General features: G+C 45.6%; 2 protein-coding genes across 2 annotated transcripts; both read right to left on the minus strand.

Moving 5' to 3' along the window:
- Positions 1-513: 513 nt before the first annotated feature.
- On the minus strand, positions 514-5677 carry LOC117885094 (olfactory receptor 52K1-like). Its single transcript, XM_034786275.1, has 2 exons — positions 5590-5677; positions 514-1496 (listed from the first exon to the last, which is right to left on the minus strand). The coding sequence occupies exons 1-2, from the start codon at positions 5675-5677 to the stop codon at positions 514-516; spliced, it is 1071 nt and encodes a 356-aa protein (XP_034642166.1).
- Positions 5678-13364: 7687 nt separating this feature from the next.
- Positions 13365-14303, minus strand: LOC117885157 (olfactory receptor 52N4-like). The gene has a single exon (XM_034786396.1). It carries the CDS (start codon positions 14301-14303, stop codon positions 13365-13367), a length of 939 nt encoding a protein of 312 aa, XP_034642287.1.
- Between the last annotated feature and the right edge of the window lie 10111 nt (positions 14304-24414).

Here is a 24414-nt window from a genome sequence, read left to right on the forward strand (position 1 = left end):
TGTTGAATTAGTTGTTAGTGTTAGTCTTTATATGGTTTATCCTCCAGGTTTCCTGAAGGATTGGACGTAAAAATTTGCTTACTGAATAAAGAAATTCAGCATTGTAGATTCTTTCTTTTCTGTTTGGCTATCTGATAGTATATCTTCTGTTCATCAAACTGATCAGGAATCCTGTTCACACAGGGACTAAGAGAGAGTGACCTTGCATCAAAAATCTGCAGTAGCTTCTGGTAGTCTAGGATTTACAGGAAGGCCTTTGACATGGTGTGTGGGGTTGAGAGCTGGTGGGTGACAATGAAAGAGGATGGATGATGGTCAAAGACTGGTAATTTAGCAACAGAGAGTGCAGTGCTTGGTGATGGAGTGATAAGACATTAGATGAGAGGAATTTCTCAGACTGTGAACTTCCAAAGTGCTGAGCTCAGCCAAACTGCGACAGAGCACACTGGATTAATGAGGAGGCATCCTTTCACCCTCTTGTCACACAGGCTGAAAGTCAGTGACCTCCAATGATCACCTTCTGCAAGTGTATTTGCCCACTTTATCACGCAGCTCTTGGGTTTTGACCCCGTAAATGATGGGGTTGAGCATAGGAGGAATGAGGTAATAGAGGACATTCAAAATGATGCGAACAAGCGGAGTGATGCCCCCACTGAACCGGATTGTCAGGGTGGTGAAGAGGACGGGAATATAAAACATTAGCATCACACAGATGTGGGCTGTGCAGGTGTTGAGGGCTTTCTGGTGGGCTCTCTTGGAGGAGATTCTGAGGACAGCCCTTATGATGAGACCATAGGACAGAGCAATGAGCATCAGGTCTGACCCCATGAGTACATATGGTACCACAAAGCTGTACATCCTGTTGAAAGTGATATCCCCACACGATATCATTGCCAAAAGCATGTGCTCGCAGTGCGTGTGGGGAATAATGTGATTGTCACAGAATGGCAGCCTGCTAAGTGTCAGGGGTAGGGGCACCATGAAGAGTAAAGCTCTTACCAAACCCGCAAGCCCTAGCATAGCTATTCGTTCATTGGTGAGGATGGTGGTGTATCTCAGAGGATTACATATGGCAACATAGCGATCAAAGGCCATTATCATGAGAACAGCAGACTGCACGAAAGAAACTGAGTGAAGGAAGAAAATCTGGGTGAGGCAACCATGCACAGTAATGCCTTTCAAATTGAACCAAAATATACACAGTGCCTTTGGCACGACTGTGCTAGACTTGGTGATGTCTGTGAGCGCCAGCATGGAGATCAGCAGGTACATCGGCTTGTGCAGGGTCTCCTCTTTCCATACAACAAACAGAACTATGAAATTTCCCAACAGGCTGATAATGTAGGAGGTAGAGAAAGGGATGGAAATCCAGATGTGGGCATCTTCCATGCCAGGGACACCCATTAGGATGAAGATTGACGGGTCAGAGTGGGTGAGGTTCAAAGCTGCCATGAAGTTATCAATGTGTCGATCAGGCTCAGAAATGCTCAAAGTACCTGAGAAGGGAGAGGAGCACAGTGAAAGGGATTACAAAGTTTATACAATAATTAGTAGGGTAAATCTTTTATAGTTATTACCAATCTAGAAATGGGGGTGAGCAGTGAGGTGACAACATTTGTAGATGGAACCAGATTATTTAGGTCATAATCAAGTACAGAGAAGTTCTCAGAGGGAGCTAACCAAGCCATGTGAATGTGCAGCTTGTTGGCAGATGAACTTTGATGCCAATAATTGCCTCGTGTATGCCCATTGGAGGGAAAAACTTGAATTCCTCAAACACCTTACAAGGTTCTAATATAACTGTATGCCCTCAGGACAGGGATCTGGGTGTCATGGTACACAGCTCTGTGAAACCCTCCTCACTGTGCAAGCACAGACAGAAACTAAGTAAAATATTGGGATCCAGTAGGAGGGGGATGGGGAATCATACAGAAAATACAGTGTCCTGAGATCAGTCAGTCAATGTTTCACCCTCCTCTGGACTCCTCTGTGTAGTACCAAGCACCCTTCTCACATAGAATATTGCAGAAATAGGGGGTTTCAGGCAAGGGGAACAAGAATGATCAAGGGCCCGGGGAAACACTCAGAAGGAGAGAGGTTGAAAAGACTGGGATTATTACCTTACAAAGGAGATGAAGAAGAGGGGATATGAAAAAATTCTATAAAATACTGATTGGTAGAGAGTAGAATCATAAAATCATAGAATACCAGGGTTGGAAGGGATCACAGGAGGTCATCTAGTCCAACCTCCTGCTAAAAGCAGGACCAATCCCCAGACAGAGAATGTGATCTCCCATCTCATTACACAATATTAATAGGACATTGGATTAAACTGAAACATGGCAAATTCAAAACAGGTAAAAACGAATGCTATCTTCACTCAATCCCTAATTAGGCTGAGGAACTTGTTGCCACAAGAGGTAGTTGAGGCCATCAGCTAAGCAAGAATCAGGAAGGGTTTGGACTTTCAGATGGACAGTGAGACTATCCAGTTACAATAGTTATGGCTAAATAAATATTTTGGAAAGTCTATATGCCAATGTGATTCAGGGCACGAGCCAGTCTCTAGCTTTTACACATTAGGGTGAGACCCTCCTGATGGTCAAGTCACCTCCCCAATCCATCTACTGCTTGTTTTTTTATACATTCTTCTGCAACACCTGTGGCTGTCACTGTCACAGAAAGGACATTGGACTAGATAGACCATAGGTCTGATCCGCGATGCAGTTTCTATATTGGAAAGGAGCCAAGTTTTCCCCATGGAAAGAGACTTTATCATAGAATAAAAGACTATTAGGGTTGGAAGAGACCTTGGTAGTTCATCTAGTCCAATGACCTGCTCAAAGCAGGACCAACACCTACTAAATCATCCCAGCTAAGGCTTTGTCCAGCCAGGCCTTAAAAACCTCTAAGTATGGAGATTCCACCGCCTCCCTAGGTAACCCATTCCAGTGCTTCACCACCTCCTAGTGAAATAGTGTTTCCTAATATCCAACCTGGACCTCCCACACTGCAACTTGAGACCATTGCTCCTTGTTATGTCACCTGCCACCACTGAGAACAGCCGACCTCCATCCTCTTTGGAACCCCCCTTCAGGTAGTTAAAGGCTACTATCAAATCCCTCCTTACTCTTCTTTTCTGCAGACTAAATAACCCCAGTTCCCTCAGCCTCTCCTCGTAAGACATGTACCTTTGCCCCCTAATCATTTTAGCTGCCCTTCGCTGGACTCTCTCCAATTTGTCCACATTCCTTTTGTAGTGGGGGGACCAAAATTGGACACAAAATACTCCAGGTGTGACATCACCAGTGTCAAATAGATGGGAATAATCACTTCCTGCACTCTGCTGACAATGCTTCTACTAATACAGCCCAATATGCCATTGGTCGTCTTGGCAACTAAGGCACACTGCTGACTCATATCCAGCTTCTAATCCACAGTAATCCCCAGGTGCTTTCCTGGAGAACTGCTGCTTAGCGAGTCAGTACCCAGCCTGTGACGGTACTTGGAATTCTTCCTTCCTAAGTGCAGAACTCTGCACTTATCCTTCTTGAATCTCCAAGGACCTTGTTGGCCCAATCCTCCAATTTGTCTAGATCACTCTGGACCCTATCTCTACCCTCCAGTGTATCTACCTCTCCCATCAGCTTAGTGTCATCTTCAAACTTGCTGAGGGTGCAATTCATCCCAACTTCATAAAGATGTTGAACAAAACCAGCCCCAGGACTGACCTCCGGGGCACTCCTCTTGATACCGGCTGCCAACTAGCCATCGAGCCATTGATCACTACCCATTGAGCCTGACAATCTAGCCAGCTTTCTACACAACTTATAGTCCATTCATCCAACCCATACTTTTTTAACTTGCTGGCAAGTATACTGGGGAGACCGTATCAAAAGCTTTGCTAAAGTCAAGATATATCACATCCACCGCTTTCTCTATATCCACAGAGCCAGTTATCTCATCATAGAAGGCAATCAGGTTGGTGACTTGCCCTTGGTGAATCCGTGTTGACTGTTCCTGATCACCTTCCTCTCCTTCAAGTGCTTCAAAATGGATTCCTTGAGTACCTGCTCCATGATTTTCCCGGGGACTGAAGTGAATCTAGTTCCCCAGGTTCTGGGCTATGACTTTGTGCTGGGCTATGACTTTGGGCTCAACAGAATGGGCACGGAATGCACAAGGCTCTTGGTATTTAGTGCTACAGGCCTGCACCTCTGTTACTTCCCTTGTTTCTTTTAGTGAGACGATTTCTTGCAGGCACTCATATGTCTCTTGTCTGAGACATAAGTTAGTGGAGGTAACTGACAAGTGTAACAAAGACTCGTGTCAGCAACTCAGCCACTTATCCTCCAGATGTCTGAAAATCGATGAAGTTTGAAGATGACACAAAAATTCGGGGATTTTAAATAATGAAGAGGACAGGTCTCTGATTCAGAGCAATCTCTATTGGTTAGTAAACTGGTTTGAAGCAAACAATATGTGTTCTCATATAGCTATGTAGATATCTACATCTAGGAACAAAGAATGTAGGTGATGCTAATATGGTGGGGGATACTCGTGGGAAGCACAATGACTCTGAACAAGATTTGGGGGCATGAAGGGGTAATTATTTAACATGAGCTCCCAGTGTGACCCTGCAGCCAAAAGAACCAATGTGATCTTTGGATGATAACCAGGGAAATCTTAAGGAGAAGTAATTTTACCTCTGTATTTTGCATTGGTGTGACTGCTGCTGGAATCCTGTGTCCAGTTTTGATGTCCACTATCAAAGATGGATGTAGATTCATTGAAGAGTGTTCAGAGAAGAGGCACAAGTATTATTAAATGACTAGAAAACCTGCCTTATGATAGACTCAAAGATTTAAATCTATTTATTTTATCAAAGATGTCTATGAATTAACTTCTTAAAAGTCTGTAAGTACCTAAACAGGGAACCAATATGTAACAATACTCTCTTCAGCATAACATGATCCAATGGTTGGAAGTTGAACTTAAAGAAATTCTGACTGGCGATAAGGTGTACATTTTTTAACTGGTGAGAGTAATTAACCTTTGGAACAGTTTACCAGGGGTCTTCAGGCATTCCTCATGACTGAAAATGCTTAAATACAGGTTGGATGTTTCTCTAAAAGATCAGCTCTAGGAATAATTTTGGGGAAATTCTCAGGCCTGTGTTATAAAAACTAGATGATCACAATAATCCAGTCAGCTAGTAGAATTTTGGATCCAAGATCATACCTGAAGTTACTGAAGGCATTTTTTCTATTCATGACCCTGCTGAATTTAGCCCGGTGGGGAGAAATTCTCTTGTGACTGTGGTGGCTTGGAAATGCTACACTGGGTGTCTATTTCACGAGGCCGAGGGATCCCATGATGCACTGCATGTATGAATGTTTAAGGTGAGAAAAAGAATGACTTGTACCCATATAGTCTCTGCACTGAGGGATGAATGTATAACAACGCGTGGCATGAATGACTAAGAGCTGGCTAGCAAATGGTCCCAGAGCACCCTGAGTTTAATGTCACTGTTACAGTCAGCAGCCAGTGGCTCCTTCACGTGGCTCCTCTATTTATTGAGGCCCTAACCTGTCCCACAGTTGCCCCCTCTCATTATATAATTTGCAAACTTCTCAGCTTGTGAGTTGTTCTTGTGTAGCAAACCTTGAAGTACCATGGTGTGCATGGGTATAACATGAGAAGCCCACTGGTGCCTGCCTCGGCATTTGCCACTAATGAGATTTCTAACCAGTGAGATACATTCAATGATTGACCCCCAGCCAAGGGAGCAGGTGTGATGGGAGGCACCTCACTCCCCAGAAAGGAAAAGCTGTAGGTAGCGTGGGGCAGCTCGGAGGTTGTGGGAGCAAGGGATGACCATGGAGCATGGAGAAGACACTGGTGATAAGTGTGCTGTTGGAATTTGGGCAGCCTGGGATGCAGAAGTAGAGTATGGACAGGGTTCAGAGTATGATGGGAGATTGAAGCAACTGAGGAGCAAAGGTCAATGGTTCTTTCCACTGGTGAAATGGCTTAAGTTATGTAAATAATATACAACAACAACAACAACTGTTGGAAAGAAAACTGTGTAAAGTTTGTGACACCCAATCTGCAGTTCTGTGGCTTGACAGGGCAAAGAGACCCTGAAACCCCCCACAAACACACTCGGGGCCAGGAAATGTCCCAGTGCTGGCTTTGGACTAACAGTCACAAAGAAAAATTTAATTTCAACAGAGCTGCCCACCTGTCTGTGTACATGCCACTCCATGCCCCCACAACACCCAGAGCTGTTTGCGTGTCCCTGTTCACCCCTTGCCTCTCCCACAAACCTCAGCGCTGCCCACCTGTCCCTTTACATTCCATTCCCAGCTCCTAGAAACCACCAGCGCTGCCCGCCTGTCTGTGTACACCCCAATCCCACCCCCAAAACTCCAGCACTGCCCCCCTTCCTTGTAATCCCCCCCGCCTGCCGCACAACCCCCAGCATTGCCCACCTGTCCAGGTACACTCCACTCGCTGCTCCCACAACCCGCAGCACTTCCCGCCTGACTTGTGCACCCCCTGCCTGCCCCACAACCTCCAGAGCTTCCTGCCTGTCCCTGAACATCCCCTGCCTGCCCCACAATCCCCAGCACTGCCTGCCTATCCTTGTACACCCCTCTCCCAACCTCGATAATTCTCAGTGTACATCACACTCCCTGCCCCAGAACACCCAGTGCCCTGAATAGGCCCTTAAAACTATCTCTCTAGCCTGGCGGCATTTTGCCTAGAGGTGTTACCCAGCGGTAACTACTTTGAAATACAGATATGTAGTCAATATTCATAACTTCAGATACAAAAATGATACATGCCTACGAATAGGATACTTGACCTGTCTTGTATAAAATGTATCATAATTATGCCATAATCATATCATAATAACATCACTATGAAGACTATGGGGTGCAGTGTCACACAAAGATCAATGGTTCTTTCCACCAGTGAAATGCCTGAAGTTACGTAAATAATATTCAACAACAACAATTGGAAACACCCAGGCTGCAGTTCTGTGGCCTTCCAGGTAAAGAGACCCTGAGACCCTCAAAAATACTCTCGGGGCCAGGAAACATCCCAGCGCTGCCTGCCTGTCCGTGTACATGCTTTTCCATGCCCCCACAGCCCCCAGCCCTGCTCGCCTGTCCATGTACAACCCCTGCCTGCACCCACAACCACCAGCACTGCGCACCTGTCCATGTATACCCCCTTCCTCCCCACAACCCCCAGCACTGCTGGACTGTCCCTGTACACCAACTGCCTGTCCCCACAACCCTCAGCACCACCCGTCTGTCCGTATACACCCTGCTCCCCGCCCCAATAACCCGAAGTGCTGCCCTCCTACCCATGTACATCCCACTCCCTGCCCCACAACCCCACGTGCTGGCCACTTGTCCATGTAGGCCCCCCACCCACACAATTTCCAGCCCTGCCACACAGAGATACCCCTCACCCAGGACCAAAACCTGGTACCAGACCCCACAGCAACAGCTCATAGAAATACCTCCTCAGACTAGGTTAAACTCAGTGTCTGCCTTCACTGGGGAAAAGGGGAGGATCAGTCTGACCTGCCTTTCTGGGGGCAAAGGGAACCCCTACAGCAGTGCAGGCTGTGCAGAGAAGGAGAGAGGGACAGACCCGGCGGGAGGGAGAGAGGACGTGGAGACTAAAAGGAACCAGGGTGAGTAACTCTTCCTAAAAAATGTTGCACCCAAATACACTCATTTTGCTTTACTGGAAATCCCTCGGTGAGATTTCCAACACCATTTGGTTCCCTCAAATGCTAGAAACATGCTTTTATTTTTACTGCCTTTGTTGGTTCCTCTCCAGACCCAGAGATTCAGGGACACAGAGAGAGCAGACCCATCTCCCTCTCTGACTTTTTTTTTATCCCAATTGTTCTGAACCTCTAAGCCTGTGAGTATGAGATTTCAGCAACTCTTCTGTCAGTTCTTCCTTGGTCCAAATGACATCACCCACCCTGAGAGGCCACAGTATGACTCCAGTTGATGTCAGTGGAGGCTCATGGCTGGTGTAAATCAGGCCATTTATTTAAGTCCCTACATGTGGATTTAGAGTGAATTCCTGGTCGTGTTGGGAGTTTTGTCATTGAACTCAGGGGACCAGATTAAATCACAGCTTTGGGTCCTGCTACGGAGAGCGCTATTCCATTAGGGTGCTGAAAGAGTCTGAAGGAAACAGCCAGTGCGTGTGGTTTTCTGAGACCTGGCATAATAGATGGGAATTTCTAAACACTGGGGCCCTGATTTTCCTCTCAAGGAAGCCACTGTCAATTTTCAGTGACCCTCTCAAGGCAAAAGATGGGAGAAGAATCTGGCCAGTGTGCTACCCATTCTTGTTGTGAACCCTCTGGTAACACAGATACCCACTGCAGAGGCTTTGGCTGTACAACCTAACAGGGCAATGAAGTTCCTGAATTGGAAAAGTTGAATGAACCAGAGGATAAACCACACAGCCCCCCAAAAAGGGAAGCTACTGAGACAGATAGAAGGACAACTCACCAAAATCCTGGTCAACAGAGAGAGGAAATCTCCTTCCTGCGACAGAAAGGCAGAGCCCTGAGAATCATTAAATGAATCTCACATGTCTGACACAAGGCGTGCTGGACAGTTACCTTTATTATTCCCCTGTACAGTCCCTGCGGACGCTCAGATTGGCCAGGAATACCACACAATTCTCTTGGCTCCGTGAACAGCTGGAAGAGCAGAAAATAGACCCTGGAGAACTTCGACTTGAGAGTCTCCCCTGGGAGTGAAGAAATGATTTGCTGATAACAGCAGCTCATATTGTCAGGGCAAACTGAGTCTTGCAGACTGTTCAGTCTAGCAATTAATGATGGCTTTCTTTTTTGTGTTTAATGTGCTGCCATCTGCACTCTGTGTGGGAATGCTACCATAAGAGACAGGACCAATGTACCACTGCATGCCACCAATGCATTTGTAATATCCAGTCCATTAACCTCCGAAAAGTCACTGCCACTGTGTGCAGGCCAAATAATGTGATCCTGAATTAATTCAGGCCAAAGGGCCTGGGAAAGGCTTTCTTCTCCCGCGATACTGTCATCAAAGGTTTTTATCAGTATCCTGCTACTGGGGTGGCTTTCTCTGATCTTTTACTTCCTCCTTTGTGGTCAACATCTCCGGTTCCTCTGCCTGTGAAGAAATATTTCTTTTCCGGTACAACTTTAATTCTGTTAACATGACAGAATTTATCTACTTTTCCTGTTGTTTCTGATTCTGTATACAAAGGAACCAAGTCTATTCATAATATAATGTGGCCCAGTTTATTGGTTACATCAATTGTCTTCTGATACAGAATATAATCACCTGATTTTCAATTTCTCAAGCATTCTCTCTTTGGCTTTTATCAAAATAAACTTCTGCTTTCTGTTTGGATTTTCCCAGTTTTATAGCTTCCTGCAAGAGACCCTTATTCAAATGTTTTTGAAATGTAATGGTTTTCAGTTTGATTTCCTTTAGCTGTGTGCTACTGGTATGCCATAAAAGATGCTCTGGCATTCACATGATTCACCCAATCATCACCTCAAAGAGTGTACAATGTGTGGAGACAATGGGAGTTGTCCCAAGTGTCATTAAAATGAGAGGAATTAGAGTATTCCACTTGCATCCATTGGCATCTGCCAGTTTCTGCAGCATTAGGTTGCAATTTGTTTTCTCTAGTATTCCTGATGATTGAGGACTATATGAAATCATAGAATCATAGAATATCAGGGCTGGAAGGGACCTTAGGAGGTCATCTAGTCCAAGCCCCTGCTCAGAGCAGGACCAATCCCCAACTAAATCAATCTGGTTGCACTTCCAACAACTGTAAACATTTTTGGAACACGTGCCCAGTAAAATGTGTTCCTCTAGCTGAATCTACCCTAGCGAGGAGTTTCCAATGAGAGAAGACTTGTTTCACCAAGTGTTTTGTTGGGGCTAAAGCAGCATTTGCCTTAAGGAGAAATGTTTCCACCCATTTCGAGAATGGATCAAGAATAAGACAATATTAGTTTCTTCTGATCATAGTGGTTGGATTCATTTATGAAAGAGCAATATGCTTCTCAGATTTTTATTTTGGGAGATATTAATATGAAAAATTGGGTTAAGGGTTTTCCTTAATCAACATCTGGGCACCCATGGGGGTTTCCAGAATACAATAGGGCACCCAGCAACGGAGATAGGGTCCATACTGGGGTCATATACAGGGGCCTCCTGGGGGCCACAAGCAGGTTTTGTGGGGTCCATCAAACACAGCCAGTGTTAGGGTCACTGGGGACCAGGGCAGAAATATGAAGTCCATCACATGGGGTTGGAGCCCTGGGGCACTGAGCCCTTCCACCAGGGACAGAAGCCGAAGCCTGAGCAACTTAGCTTCCTGGGGGTCCCTGTGGCATGGTTGCTTGCTATCCCCTAATGCTGGTCCTGGCTTTTATGTGTAGAAAATTAGTTGTCGTGGCACTGGTGGGCAGTGGATTTTTTATAGCATATTGCGGGGGGTTCAGGGGTTGCCAGCTCTGAAAGAAAAAGGTTGAGAACCTCTGCTCTAAGTGATTTGGTTTGCTGGGATCTAGAGCAATCAGCACAGATGTTTGCATTCCTGCTTGCTTCAATTTTTACAAGTGCATTCACATGCTGGTCCATCCTGGCCCAAGAAATCCCTTTCTTTAAAAGTTTATACAGTGGACCTGCAATGGAAGCAAAGACAGGATTGACGTTTTGATGGTGTTCTGACAGTCCTACAAAAGGTTATAAATCAGTGATTTCAGTGGGCACAGACATTTCTTAAATTGCATTTGCCCTCTGTTGGGCTGGTGTTTGACCTTCTTAATACAAGGTAATACTTAAAAAGATAAACTTCTGGGGAGGAAAATTTTAGTCTATAATTACAATAGTTACTGCCATCTTTTTTCACTTATGCTTGTGTTTAGCAATAGCATTTATATATTTAGTTACTAAAGGGTATACATTTGCCCTTTTTTGCAATGTTTTCCTTTGGGGAAAAAAACTGCACAGGGCCTGGTGGCTTTATGTTATTTGTTATTATGTTTTCCTGCATTAAAACTGCTCCTACACCATGCTCGGTTGCATCTGTGGTTACGACGAACGGTTTGGTCGAAGTCAGGGGCTCTTAGTACAGGGTCAGACGTAAGGGCCGCCTTAAGCTAGTTAAAGGCTTCCTAACACTTCTCAGTCCACTGAACTGTATTTGGCTGCTTTTCCTGGTTAGGTCGGTCAATGGGGTGGCAATTTGGCTGTAGTGTGGTACAAATCATTGGTATTACCCGGCCAAGCCCAAGAAGGATTGGACCTGCTTCTTTGATTTAGGGACAGGCTAATTTTGGATAGCATTTACTTAAGCCTGTAGGGGATCAAAGGTCCGTTATCCTGTTTAGGCCTTTTTAACATTTTTGGCTTTAACAGTTAATCTTGACTCTCTTATGCACTGGAGGACAGCTTGGAGGCGTTCCAGGTGTTCTGCCCATGAATCTGAGAATATGGCCACATCATCAAGGTAGGCGACTGCAAATTCCCCAGGCAGAAGGCTAGCTACAGTCTCTGGAAAGTAATGGGTGCATTTTGCAGTCCAAAAGGGAGAACATTCAATTCATACAGTGCTACATGGGTGATGAAGGCTGATCTTTCCTTGTCTGGGTCATCTAGCAGCACTCACCAGTACCCCTTAGTTAAGTCTAAGGTCCTCCCATTGGGATCACATCCTGCCCTCTGAGTCCATCCTTCAAGGGCCTCCCGTATGGTAATGTCTCCCTGCACTGGGAACTCTGCCCATGGCCCCACCTTGCTCTCCCCAGCTGCTCATCACGTTCGCCTGCTATATAAGTTGTGGCACAGCCGGCATCCACTATCCTAGCTCTGCCCCCGCAGCTCCTCACTGTAGCTCAGCTCTGGCTCCTCACTGGGGCAGATGGTTTGTGCTGCCCCATCTCCCGACTGATCCGCTCCAGCTGCAACTCCCCAGCTCTGCCTCGTCACTGCTGCTCTGCCTTCAGCCCAGCTCTGCTTTCTGGGCTTCTTCTCTGGCCCCTCTGGTTCTGGGTGAGATTGCCAGAGTTCCACTGCATTATAGCCCAAAGTCACTGAAAAACTCACCTAAAAGTAGCCCAATCCGTTTCTTGAAACAATATTTTTTATTCACAGTTTGGTCTATACATCAAATAACAAAAGGAAGGTTTGTTTGATATGTAGTACAGATTTGATTAAAAAAAAAAAAAAACAGCTATAAGCCCCAACAGAAATTTGTCCACATTAGCAACAAAGGGCAGGTCTTCACTACAGGGGGGGGGTCAATTTAAGATACGCAAGTTCAGCTACGCGAATAGCGTAGCTGAATTCGACGTATCAGAGCCGACTTACCCCGCTGTGAGGACGGCGGCAAAATCGACCTCCGCGGCTCCCCGTCGACAGCGCTTACTCCCACCACCGCTGGTGGAGTAAGAGCGTCGATTCGGGGATCGATTGTCATGTCCTGACGAGACGCAATAATTTGATCCCCGAGAGATCGATTTCTACCCGCCAATGCAGGCGGGTAGTGTAGACCTAGCCAAAGCTATCAAAGGATAATAAAATTCAAATTCAAAACCCCAGTACTGGTACTTGTTTCCTAATTGAGGGTTGGCAGGAATTTCAAACAAACTACGGCAACTGACGGTGTTAAAATAGCCCCAAAATAGCCCCAAACATATGTAGTATAAAACCAACAAAAACATTATTATAGTATTTATTTTTAATTGCGTTCAATGATGGTAGTCAATGTCCACATTTTGTGTTGAATTAGTTTGTTACTATTAGTATTTACATGGTTTATCTCCCGGGTTTCCTGAAGGATTGGACGTGACAAAAAATTTACTCACTGTACATATGATAAAGAAATTCAGCATTGTAGTTTCTTTCTTTTCTGTTTGGCTATCTGAAAGTATAGCTTCTGTTCATCAAACTGATCAGGAATCCTGTTCACACAGGGTCTAAGAGAAAGTCACCTTGCATTAGAAATCTGCAGTATCTTCTGGTAGTCTAGGAGCTACAGAAAGGCCGAGTGACATGCTGTGTGGGGTTGAGGGCTGATGGGTGACAATGAAAGAGGATAGGTGATGGTCAAAGAGAGGGAACTTAGCAACAGAGAGTGCAGTGCTTGGTGATGGCATGATAAGACATTAGATGAGAGAAATTTCTCAGACTGTGAACTTCCAAAGTGCTGAGCTCAGCCAAACTGTGACAGAGCACCCTTGATTAATGAGGAGGCATCCTTTCACCCTCTTGTCACACAGATTGTAAGTCAGTGGCCTCCGGCCTTCACCTTCTGCAAGTGTATTTGCCGACTTTATCACGAAGCTCTTGGGTTTTGACCCCATAAATGATGGGGTTGAGCACAGGAGGAACAAGGTGATAGAGGATGGACAAGATGATGCGACCATGGGGAGTGATGTCTCCATTCAACCGGATTGTCAGGATGCTGAAGAGGACGGGAGTATAAAACATCAGCATCACAAAGATGTGGGCTGTGCAGGTGTTGAGGGCTTTCTGGTGGGCTCTCTTGGAGGAGATTCTGAGGATGGCCCTAATGATGAGACCATAGGACAGGGCAATGAGCATCAGATCTGACCCCATGAGTAAAAATGGCATCACAAAGCTGTATGTCCTGTTGAATGTGATATCCCCACACGATATCATTGCCAAAAGCATGTGCTCGCATTGTGTTTGGGGAATAACGTGGTTGTCACAGTATGGCAGCCTGCTCAGTGTCAGGGGTAGGGGCACCATGAAGAGAACAGCTCTTACCAAAACTGCAAGCCCTAGCATAGCTATTCGTGCATTGGTGAGGATGGTGGCGTATCTCAAAGGATTACATATGGCAACGTAGCGATCAAAGGCCATTATCATGAGAACAGCAGACTGCACAAAACCAACTGTGTGAAGGAAGAAAATCTGGGTGAGGCAGCCAACCATAGTAATGCCTTTCAAATTGAACCAAAATATACACAGTGCCTTTGGCATGATTGTGCTAGACTTGGTGATGTCTGTGAGTGCAAGCATGCAGATCAGCAGGTACATCGGCTTGTGCAGGGTCTCCTCTTTGCCTACAACAAACAGAACCATGAAATTTCCCAATAGGCTGCTAATGTAGGAGGTAGCGAAAGGGATGGAAATCCAGACGTGGGCATCTTCCATGCCAGGGATTCCCATTAGAATAAATGTTGACGGGTCCGAGTGGGTGAGGTTCAAAGCTGACATGAAGTCATCAATACGTCAATCGGGCATAGAAATGCTCAATATACCTGTGAAGGGAGAGGAGCACAGTTAGAGGGGTTACACGGGTTATACAGCAATTAGTAGGGTAAATATTTTATAGTTATTAGCAATCTAGAAAAGGGGGGGTTGATCAGTGAGGTGACAACATTTGAAGATGGCACCAGATTATTTAGGTCATAGTCAAGTACAGAGACGTTCCCAGAGGGAGCTAACCAAGCCACGTGAAAGTGCAGCATGTTGGCAGATGAACTTTGATGACAATAATTGCCCCATGTATTCCCATTGGAGGGAAAATCTTGAATTATTCAAACACCTTACAAGGTTCTAATTTAAATGTTTGCACTCAGGACAGGGATCTGGGTGTCATGGTACACAGCTCTGTGAAACCATGCTCACAGTGCAAGCACGGACAGAAACTAAACAAAATATTGGGATCCAGGAGGAGTGGAATGGGGAATCATACAGAAAATACAGTGTCATGAGATCAGTCAGTCAATGTTTCACCCTCCTCTGGACTCCTCTGTGTAGTACTGGGCACCCTTCTCACATAGAATATTGCAGAAATAGAGAGTTTCAGGCAAGGGGAACAAGAATGATCAAGGGCCCGGGAAGGAGAGAGGTTGAAAAGACTGGGATTATTACCTTACAAAGGAGATGAAGAAGAGGGGATATGAGAAAAGTCTATAAAATACTGATTGGTAGAGAGTAGATCGAGAATGTGATCTCCCGTCTCATTACACATGTTTAAGAGGACATTGGATTAAACTGAAACGTGGCAAATTCAAAACAGATAAAAACGAATGCTTTCTTCACTCAATGCCTAATTAGGCTGAGGAACTTGTTGCCACAAGAGGTAGTTGATGCCATGAGCTAAGCAAGAATCAGGAAGGGTTTGGACTTTCAGATGGACAGAGAGATATCCAGTTACAATAGTTACGGCTAAATAAATATTTTGGAAAGATTATATGCCAATGTGATTCAGGGCACAAACCAGTCTTTAGCTTTTAGACATTTGGGTGACACCCTCCTGATGGTCAAGTCACCTCCCCCATCCATCTACTGCTTGGTTTTTTACACATTCTTCTGCAAAACCTGTGACTGTCACTGTCACAGAGAGGACACTGGACTAGATAGACCATCGGTTTGATCCACAATGCAGTTCCTATATTGGAAAGGAGACAAGTTTTCCCCATGGAAACAGATATTATCATAGAATCATAGACTATTAGGGTTGGAAGAAACCTCAGGAGGTCATCTAGTCCAATCCCCTGCTCAAAGCAGGACCAACACCGACTAAATCATCCCAGCCAAAGCTTTATCAAGCCGGACCTTAAAAACCTCTAAGGATGGAGATTCCACCACCTCCCTACAGAACCCATCCCAGTGCTTCACCACTCTCCTAGTGACATAGCGTTTCCTAATATCCAACCTAGATCATCCAATCCATACTGTTTTAACTTGCTGGCAAGTATACTGTGGGAGACCATATCAAAAGCTTTGCTTAAGTCAAGATATATCACATCCACCACTTTCCCTATATCCACAGAACCAACTATCTCATCATAGAAGGCAATCAGGTTGTCAGGCATGACTTGCCCTTGGTGAATCCATGTTGATTGTTCCCAATCATCTTCCTCTCCTTCAAGTGCTTCAAAATGGATTCCTTGAGTACCTGCTCCATTATTTTGCTAGGGACTGAAGTGAAGCTGACGGGTCTGTAGTTCCCCAGGTTCTGAGCTTTGACTTTGTGCTGGGCTATGGCTTTATGCTCAACCGAATGGGCACAAAATGCACAAGGTTCTTGGTATTTATGGCTACAGGCCTGCACCTCTGTTTCTTCCCTTGTTTCTTTTAGTGAGACGATTTCTTGCAGGCACCCAGCTTTGTCTGAGACATAAGTTAACGGAGGTAACTGACAAGTGCAACAAAGACTTGTGTCAGCAACTCAGCCACTTATCCTCCTCATGCCTGAAAATCGATGAAGTTTGCAGATGACACAACAATTCAGGTATTTTAAATAATGAAGAGGAAAGGTCACTGATTCAGAGCAATCTCTATTGGTTGGTAAACTGGTCAGAAACAAACAATATGTGTTCCAATATAGCTATGTAGCTATCTACATCTAGGAACAAAGAATGTAGGTGATGCTAACATGATGGGGGACTCTCGTGGGAAGCACAATTGCTCTGAACAAGATTAGGGGGCTTGAAGGGATAATTAGTTAACATGAGCTCCCAGTGTGACCCTGTAGCCAAAAGAACCAATGTGATCCTTGGATGATAACCAGGGAAATCTTAAGGAGAAGTAGAGAAGTTATTTTACCTCTGTATTTGACATTGGTGTGACTGCTGCTGGAATCCTGTAATCAGTTCTGATGTCCACCATCAAAGACGAGTGTAGGTTCACTGAAGAGTGTTAAGAGAAGAGTCAGAAGTATTATTAAAAAGAAGAACAGGAGTACTTGTGGCACCTTAGAGACTAACAAATTTATTAGAGCATAAGCTTTCCTGGACTACAGCCCACTTCTTCGGATGCACTTTGTGGGCTGTAGTCCACGAAAGCTTATGCTCTAATAAATTTGTTAGTCTCTAAGGTGCCACAAGTACTTCTGTTCTTCTTTTTGCGGATACAGACTAACACGGCTGCTACTCTGAAACCTGTCAAGTATTATTAAATGATCAGAAATCCTGCCTTATGATTTAAATCTATTTATTTTATCAACAATGTCTAGGCGTTAACTTCTTCACAGTGTGTAAGTACCTACACAGGGAACCAATATGTAATAATAGGCTTTTCAGCATAACATGATCCACTGGCTGGAAGTTGAACTTAAAGAAATTCTGACTGGAGATAAGGCGTACATTTTTTAAATGGTGAGAGTAATTAACCATTGGAACAATTTACCAAGGATCTTCATGCATTCTTCATCACTGAGAATGTTTAAATAAATGTTGGATGTTTCTCTAAAAGACTTGCTCTAGAAATAATGTTGGGGAAATTCTCAGGCCTGTGTTATAAAGATTAGATGATCACAATGGTCTCTTCCAGCCTTTGAATCTGTGAGCATGTCCCCAGGAGTCAGCTAGAGGCATTTTGGCTCCAAGATCGTACCTGATCATACTAATGGCATTTTTGCTATTCATGACTCTGCTCAATTTAGCCCGGTGGGGAGAAATTCTCATGTGACTGTGGTGCCTTGGAAATGCTACACTACATGTTAATTCACGAGGCTGAGGGATCCCATGACACACTGCATGGAGGAATGTTTAAGGTGAGAAAAATAATGACTTGAGCCCATATAGTCTTCGCACTGAGGGATGAATGTATAATAACACTTGCCATGAATGACTGAGAGCTGGCTAGCAAATGGTCCCAGAGCACCCTGGGTTTAATGTCTGTGTAGCAGTGGCTTACTATTTCAGACAGTGGCCAGTGGATCCTCCACGTGGCATCTGTATTTATTGAGGCCCTAACCTGTCCCACAGTTGCCCCCTCTCATTACATAGTGTGCAAACTTCTCAGCTTGTGAGTTGTTCCTGTGTAGCAATCCTTGAAGCACCATGGTGTGTATGGGTGTAACAGGAGAAGCCATACTGGTGCCTGCCTTGGCATTTGCCACCAATGAGATTTCTCACCAATGAGACACAGTCACTGATTAACCCCCAGCCAAGGGAGCAGGTGTGATGGGAGGCACCTCACCCCCCCACAGAGGAACAGCTGTAGGTAGCTTGGGGCAGCTCGGAGGCTGTGGGAGTGAGAGGTGACTAGGGAGCATGGAGAAGACACCGGTGACCAGTGTGCTGCTGGAATTTGCGCAGCCTGGGATGTGGAAATAGAGTACGGACAGGGTTCAGAGTATGATGGGAGATTAAAGCAACTGAGGAGCAAAGGTCAATGGTTCTTTCCACTAGTGAAATGCCTGAAGTTATGTAAATAACATTCAACAACAACAAAAACAATTGTTGGAAACAAAACTCAGTAAAGTTTGTGACACCCAAACTGGAGTTCTATGGCTTGACAGGGCAAAGAGAACCTGAAACCCCCCAAAACACACTTGGGGCCAGGAAATGTCCCAGTCCTGGCTTTGAACCAACAGTCACAAAGAAAAATTTAATTTCAACAGAGCTGCCCACCTGTCTGTGTACATGCCACTCCATGCCCCCACAACACCCAGCGCTGCTCGCCTGTCCCTGTATACCACCTGCCTGTCCCACAACCCTGAACGCTGCCCGCTTCTCCCTTTATGCTCCATCCACAGCCCCCACAACCCCCCAGCACTTCCCCCTCTCCTTGTAAGCCCCCCTGCCTGCCCCACAACCCCCAGCATTGCCCACTTACTCTCTATTCGCTGCTCCCACAACCCGCAGTACTTCCCACCTGACTTGTGCACCCCCTGCCCGCACCACAACCTCCAGTGCTTCCTGCCTATCCCTGTACATCCCCTGCCTGCCCCACCATCCCCAGCACTACCTGCCTGCCTGTGTACACCCTTCCGCCACCCCACAACTCCCAATGCTGCCCTTCTGTCCCTGTATACCCGCTGCCTAGCCCCACAACCCCCATCACTGACCACCTCTCCAAGTACACCCCTCTCCCCACCTCAATAACCCTCAGTGTACATCACACTCCCTGCCCCAGAACACCCAGTGCCCTGAATAGGCCCTTAAAACCATCTGTCTAGCCTGAAAGCATTTTGCCTAGAGGTGTTACCTGGGTGTAACAACATTGAAATACAGATATGTAGTCAATATTCATAACTTCAGATACAAAAATGATACATGCCTATTAATAGGATACACGACCTGTCTTGCACAAAATGTATCATAATTATGCCATAATCATATCATAATAACATCACTATGGTTCTTTCCACCAGTGAAATGCCTGAAGTTATGTAAATAACATTCAAAAACAACAATTGGAAACACCAAGGCTGCAGTTCTGTGGGCTTCCAGGTAAAGAGACCCTGAGACCCTCAAAAACGCTCTCGGGTCCAGAAAAGGTTTCAGCGCTGCCCGCCTGTCCGTGTACATGCTGTTCCACGACCTCCCAGCACTGCCCGCCTGTCCATGTACACCCCCTGCCTGCACCCACAACCCCCAGCGCTGCCCACCTCTCCATGTATACCACCTGCCTGTCCCCACAACCCTCAGCACCACCCGTCTGTCCGTATACACCCTGCTCCCCGCCCCAATAACCTGCAGTGCTGCCCTCCTACCCATGTAAATCCCACTCCCTCCCCCACAACCCCACGTGCTGGTTACTTGTCCATGTAGGCCCCCCACCCACACAATTTCCAGCCCTGCCACACAGAGATACCCCTCACCCAGGACCAAAACCAGATGCCAGACCCCACAGCGACAGCTCATAGAAATATCTCCTCAGACTAGGATAAACTCAGTGTCTCCCTGCACTGGGGAAAAGGGGAGGATCAGTCTGATCTGCCTTTCAGGGAGCAAAGAGAACCCCAGCAGCAGCTCAGCCTGTGCAGGGAAGGAGAGAGGGACAGACCCGATGGGAGGGAGGGACGACGTGGAGACTAAAAGGAGCCAGGGTGAATAACTCTTCCTAAAAAAATGACACAAAGCTTTAATGTATTGCAGGCAGTTAGAAACCTGGACACACCTTCCTGAGGCTGCTTTTCTGTGTCGGCAATTGCTGGGATTACCACAAGGCTGTAGTGGGGTTGCTCTCAGGAGGAGGGATGGTTCGAATGGGGGAAGGTGTTAGAGACAATCTGCTACAGTGTGTCCACATTCCGTTACAGTCTGAGACACCCACCTACCACAAGAGGCCTCATTATGCCTCTTTGGTCTATGGAATAGGCAGGATGTCCATTCTTATTTCACCCAGTTTCAGGACTTGGAGCCACTGTGATTTGGATACCGCATGTGGCCCCCAAACACACTCATTTTGCTATCCTGGACATCCCTCGGTGAGAGTTCCAACACTGTCTGGTTTCCTCCAAGCCAGAAACTTACTTTTATTTTACTGCCTTTTGTTGGTTCCTGTCCTCTCCACACCCAGCGATGCAGGTGCATAGAGAGAGCAGACCCATCTCCCTCTCTGATTTTTTTTTATCCCAATTGTTCTGAACCTCTAAGCCTGTGAGTTTGAGATTTCAGCAACTCTCCTGTCAGTTCTTCCTTGGTCCAAATGACATCACCCACCCTGAGAGGCCATAGGACGACTCCAATTGATGTCATTGGAGGCTTATGGCTGGTGTAAATCAGGCCATTTATGTTAGTCCCTACACGTGGATTTAGAGTGAACTCCTGGCCTTGTTGGGAGTTTTGTCGTTGAACTCAAGGGGACCAGATTCACCCTCAGTGTTTAACTTTTGGCTTCAAGCTGCATAAATCACAGCTTCAAGTCCTGCTACAGAGAGCGCTATTCTCTTAGGGTGCTGAAAGAGTCTAAGGAAACCGCCAGTGCATGTGGAGTTCTGAGATCTGGCATAAAAGCTGGGAATTTCCAAACACAGGTGCCCCAATTTTGCTCTCAGGGAAGCCTGTCTCAATCTTCAGTGACCCACTGAAGTCAAAAGGAGGGAGAAAAATCTAGCCAGTGTGCTACCCATTCTTGTTGTGAACCCTCTGGTAACACAGATACCCACTGCAGAGGCTTTGGCTGTACTACCTAATGGGGCAATGGAAGTTCCTGAATTGGAAAACTTGAATGAATCAGAGGAAAAACCACCACCCCCCGCCACCGCCCGCAGTAAAGGAACCTACTGAGACAGATAGAAGGACAACTCACCAAAATCCTGCTCAGCAGAGAGAGGAAATCTCCTTACTGCAACAGAAAGGCAGAGCCCTGAGAATCACTATATGAATCTCACATGTCTGTCACTCGGCGTGCTGGACAGTGATCTATATTATTCCCCTGTACAGTCCCTACGGACTCTCTGATTGGCCAGGACTCCCAGACAATTCCCTTGGCTCCGTGAGCAGAGGGAAGAGCAGAAAATAGACCCTGGAGAACTTCGACTTGAGAGCCTCCCCTGGGAGTGAAGAAATGATTTACTGACCTCCCTTGGTGTTCACACCTCAACTGCTAGCAGAGGACCTGACCCTCCCTGATTGAACTAACCTCGTTATCTCCAGACTGATCCCTGTCTGCATATTTATACCTGCCTCTGGAAATTTCCATTACATGCATCTGACAAAGTGGGTATTCACCCATGAAAGCTTATGCTCCATAAGAACATAAGAACGGCCGTACTGGGTCAGACCAAAGGTCCATCTAGCCCAGTATCCTGTCTACCGACAGTGGCCAATGCCAGGTGCCCCAGAGGGAGTGAACCTAACAGGTAATGATCAAGTGATCTCTCTCCTGCCATCCATCTCCACCCTCTGACAAACAGAGTCTAGGGATACCATTCCTTACCCATCCTGGCTAATAGCCATTAATGGACTTAACCTCTATGAATTTATCCAGTTCTCTTTTAATCGCTGTTATAGTCCTAGCCTTCACAACCTCCTCAGGCAAGGAGTTCCACAAGTTGACTGTGCGCTGCGTGAAGAAGAACTTCCTTTTATTTGTTGTAAACCTGCTGCCTATTAATTTCATTTGATGACCCCTAGTTCTTGTATTATGGCAATAAGTAAATAACTTTTCCTTATCTACTTTCTCCACATCACTCATGATTTTATATAGCTCTATCATATCCCCCCTTAGTTTCCTCTTTTCCAAGCTCAAGAGTCCTAGCCTCTTTAATCTCTCCTCATATGGGACCCGTTCCAACCCCTAATCATTTTAGTTGCCCTTCTCTGAACCTTTTCTAATGCCAGTATATCTTTTTTGAGATGAGGAGACCATATCTGTACGCAGTATTCGAGATGTGGGCGTACCATCGATTTCTATAAGGGCAATAATATATTCTCAGTCTTATTCTCTATCCACTTTTTAATGATTCCTAACATCCTGTTTGCTTTTTTGACCGCCTCTGCACACTGCGTGGACATCTTCAGAGAACTATCCACGATGACTCCAAGATCTTTTCCCTGACTTGTTGTAGCTAAATTAGCTCCAATACCTCTCTTAGTCTTAAACGTGCCACAGGACTCTCTGTTACTTTTTACCGATACCAGGGACTCATATTGTCAAGGCAAACTGAGTTTTGCAGACTGTTCACTCTAGCAATTGATGATGGCGTTTTTGTGTGTGTGTGTGTGTTTAATGTACTGCCATCTTCACTCTGTCTGGGAATGCTAGCATAATAGACAGGACCAGCGTACCACTGCATACCATCCATGCAGTTGTAATATCCAGTCCATTAATTGCCAAAAAGTCACTGCCACTGTGTGGAGGCCAAATGATGTGATCCTGAATTAATGCAGGCCAAAGGGCCTGGGAAAGGCTTTCTTCTCCCACAATACTGTCATCAAAGGTTTTTACCAGTATCTCTTTGTGAGGTCGAAAGTGGATATATATCTGGCAACTCCCAAGTGTTCCAATTGTTCATCTACTCTCTGCATCAGGTAAACGTCAAATTTCAATAATGTTTTGATGTTTCAGAAATTGATGCAGAAAAAAGTTGTGTTATCTTGTGTCAGAACTGGTACAATGGGACCTCTCCACTCTGTGATTCCTCCACCACTCCCAGGACCAAAATGACCTGGAGTTCATCTCACATGGTATCCCAGATTTTATGAGGGAAGGGCCATGAAGTTTGCCTGATCTGTTGCCCTGGGGCCATTTCAGTGTGGTGATATTTTAGGTAGATGTGCCCTGCTGGGGTCAGAACACAGTGGTAAATGAATCAAACCACTGCAACATCTCTATATTTTGTTCACGTTACAGTCCCTCAACCATGCTTGCGTGACAGGTGCCTGGGGGCCTAATTTGGGGTCTGGAGGTATGATATTCATAAGTTGTCAGCCCTGGGGTGCAGTCTGGGAGTCATGGTAGATGCTGTGTCCCCTTAAACACTCAGCTGGGCTGGCCATTTTCACACTGCTTTGCTGGTGATTCAGCCTCTCCAGGCCCTGCTATCACCCAAAACGACATCAGATGCACTACAAACCCAAACGAAGCTACCTGAGGGCTTAGCTGGGCCACCCAAATACAAAGAGCAGACACCAGACAATTTCCCAGGCTCCCCAGGCTCACCCCCCCACCACTGGAGAATAAACCCAAATTGATACTGTCTTGACATACACAGGGAGCTGTACAATGTAAGCTTATTAACAGAGTTTTCCCTCCCCAGATCAAAGCAGAGTACCTAGCAAATAAACAAAACTGCAAACCAAACCTAAGATACTAGCTAGATTGGATATGAATTAGCCATTTTTTTACCCTGGCTGGTGATACAAACCATCCACCAGGTTTTCATATACTGGCTAGATATCTTTTTAACCTTGGAGCAGGACTTCCTCCAGTTCAGTCTTTGTTCCTTGGAAAAAGAACAGGAGTACTTGTGGCACCTTAGAGACGAACAAATTTATTAGAGCATAAGCTTTCGTGGACTACAGCCCACTTCATCGGATGCATATAGAGTGGAACATATATTGAGGAGATATATATAAACACATACAGAGAGCATGAACAGGTGGGAGTTGTCTTACCAACTCTGAGAGGCCAATTAAGTAAGAGAAAAAAAAACCTTTTGAAGTGATAATCAAGCTAGCCCAGTACAGACAGTTTGATAAGAAGTGTGAGAATACTTACAAGGGGAGATAGATTCAATGTTTGTAATGGCTCAGCCATTCCCAGTCCTTATTCAATCCTGAGTTGATTGTATCTAGTTTGCATATCAATTCCAGCTCAGCAGTCTCTCCTTGGAGTCTGTTTTTGAAGTTTTTCTGTTGTAAGATAGCCACCCGCAGGTCTGTCATTGAATGCTCTAATAAATTTGTTAGTCTCTAAGGTGCCACAAGTACTCCTGTTCTTTTTGCAGATACAGACTAACACGGCTGCTATTCTGAAACCTGTCTTTGTTCCTTGGGTATTCCCAGGAGTTCTCTTTGGTGGAGAGTGAGTCCAGTAGATGATGTCACACTCCACACTCCATCTTACATAGGTTTAACATATGGCAGAAATCCTTTGTTCCAAAAACAGTTCCCAGTCCAGTTTGTGGAAAAATACAGGT

The sequence above is a fragment of the Trachemys scripta genome, chromosome 1, assembly GCF_013100865.1.
Source record: "Trachemys scripta elegans isolate TJP31775 chromosome 1, CAS_Tse_1.0, whole genome shotgun sequence".
Lineage (NCBI taxonomy): Eukaryota > Metazoa > Chordata > Testudines > Emydidae > Trachemys > Trachemys scripta.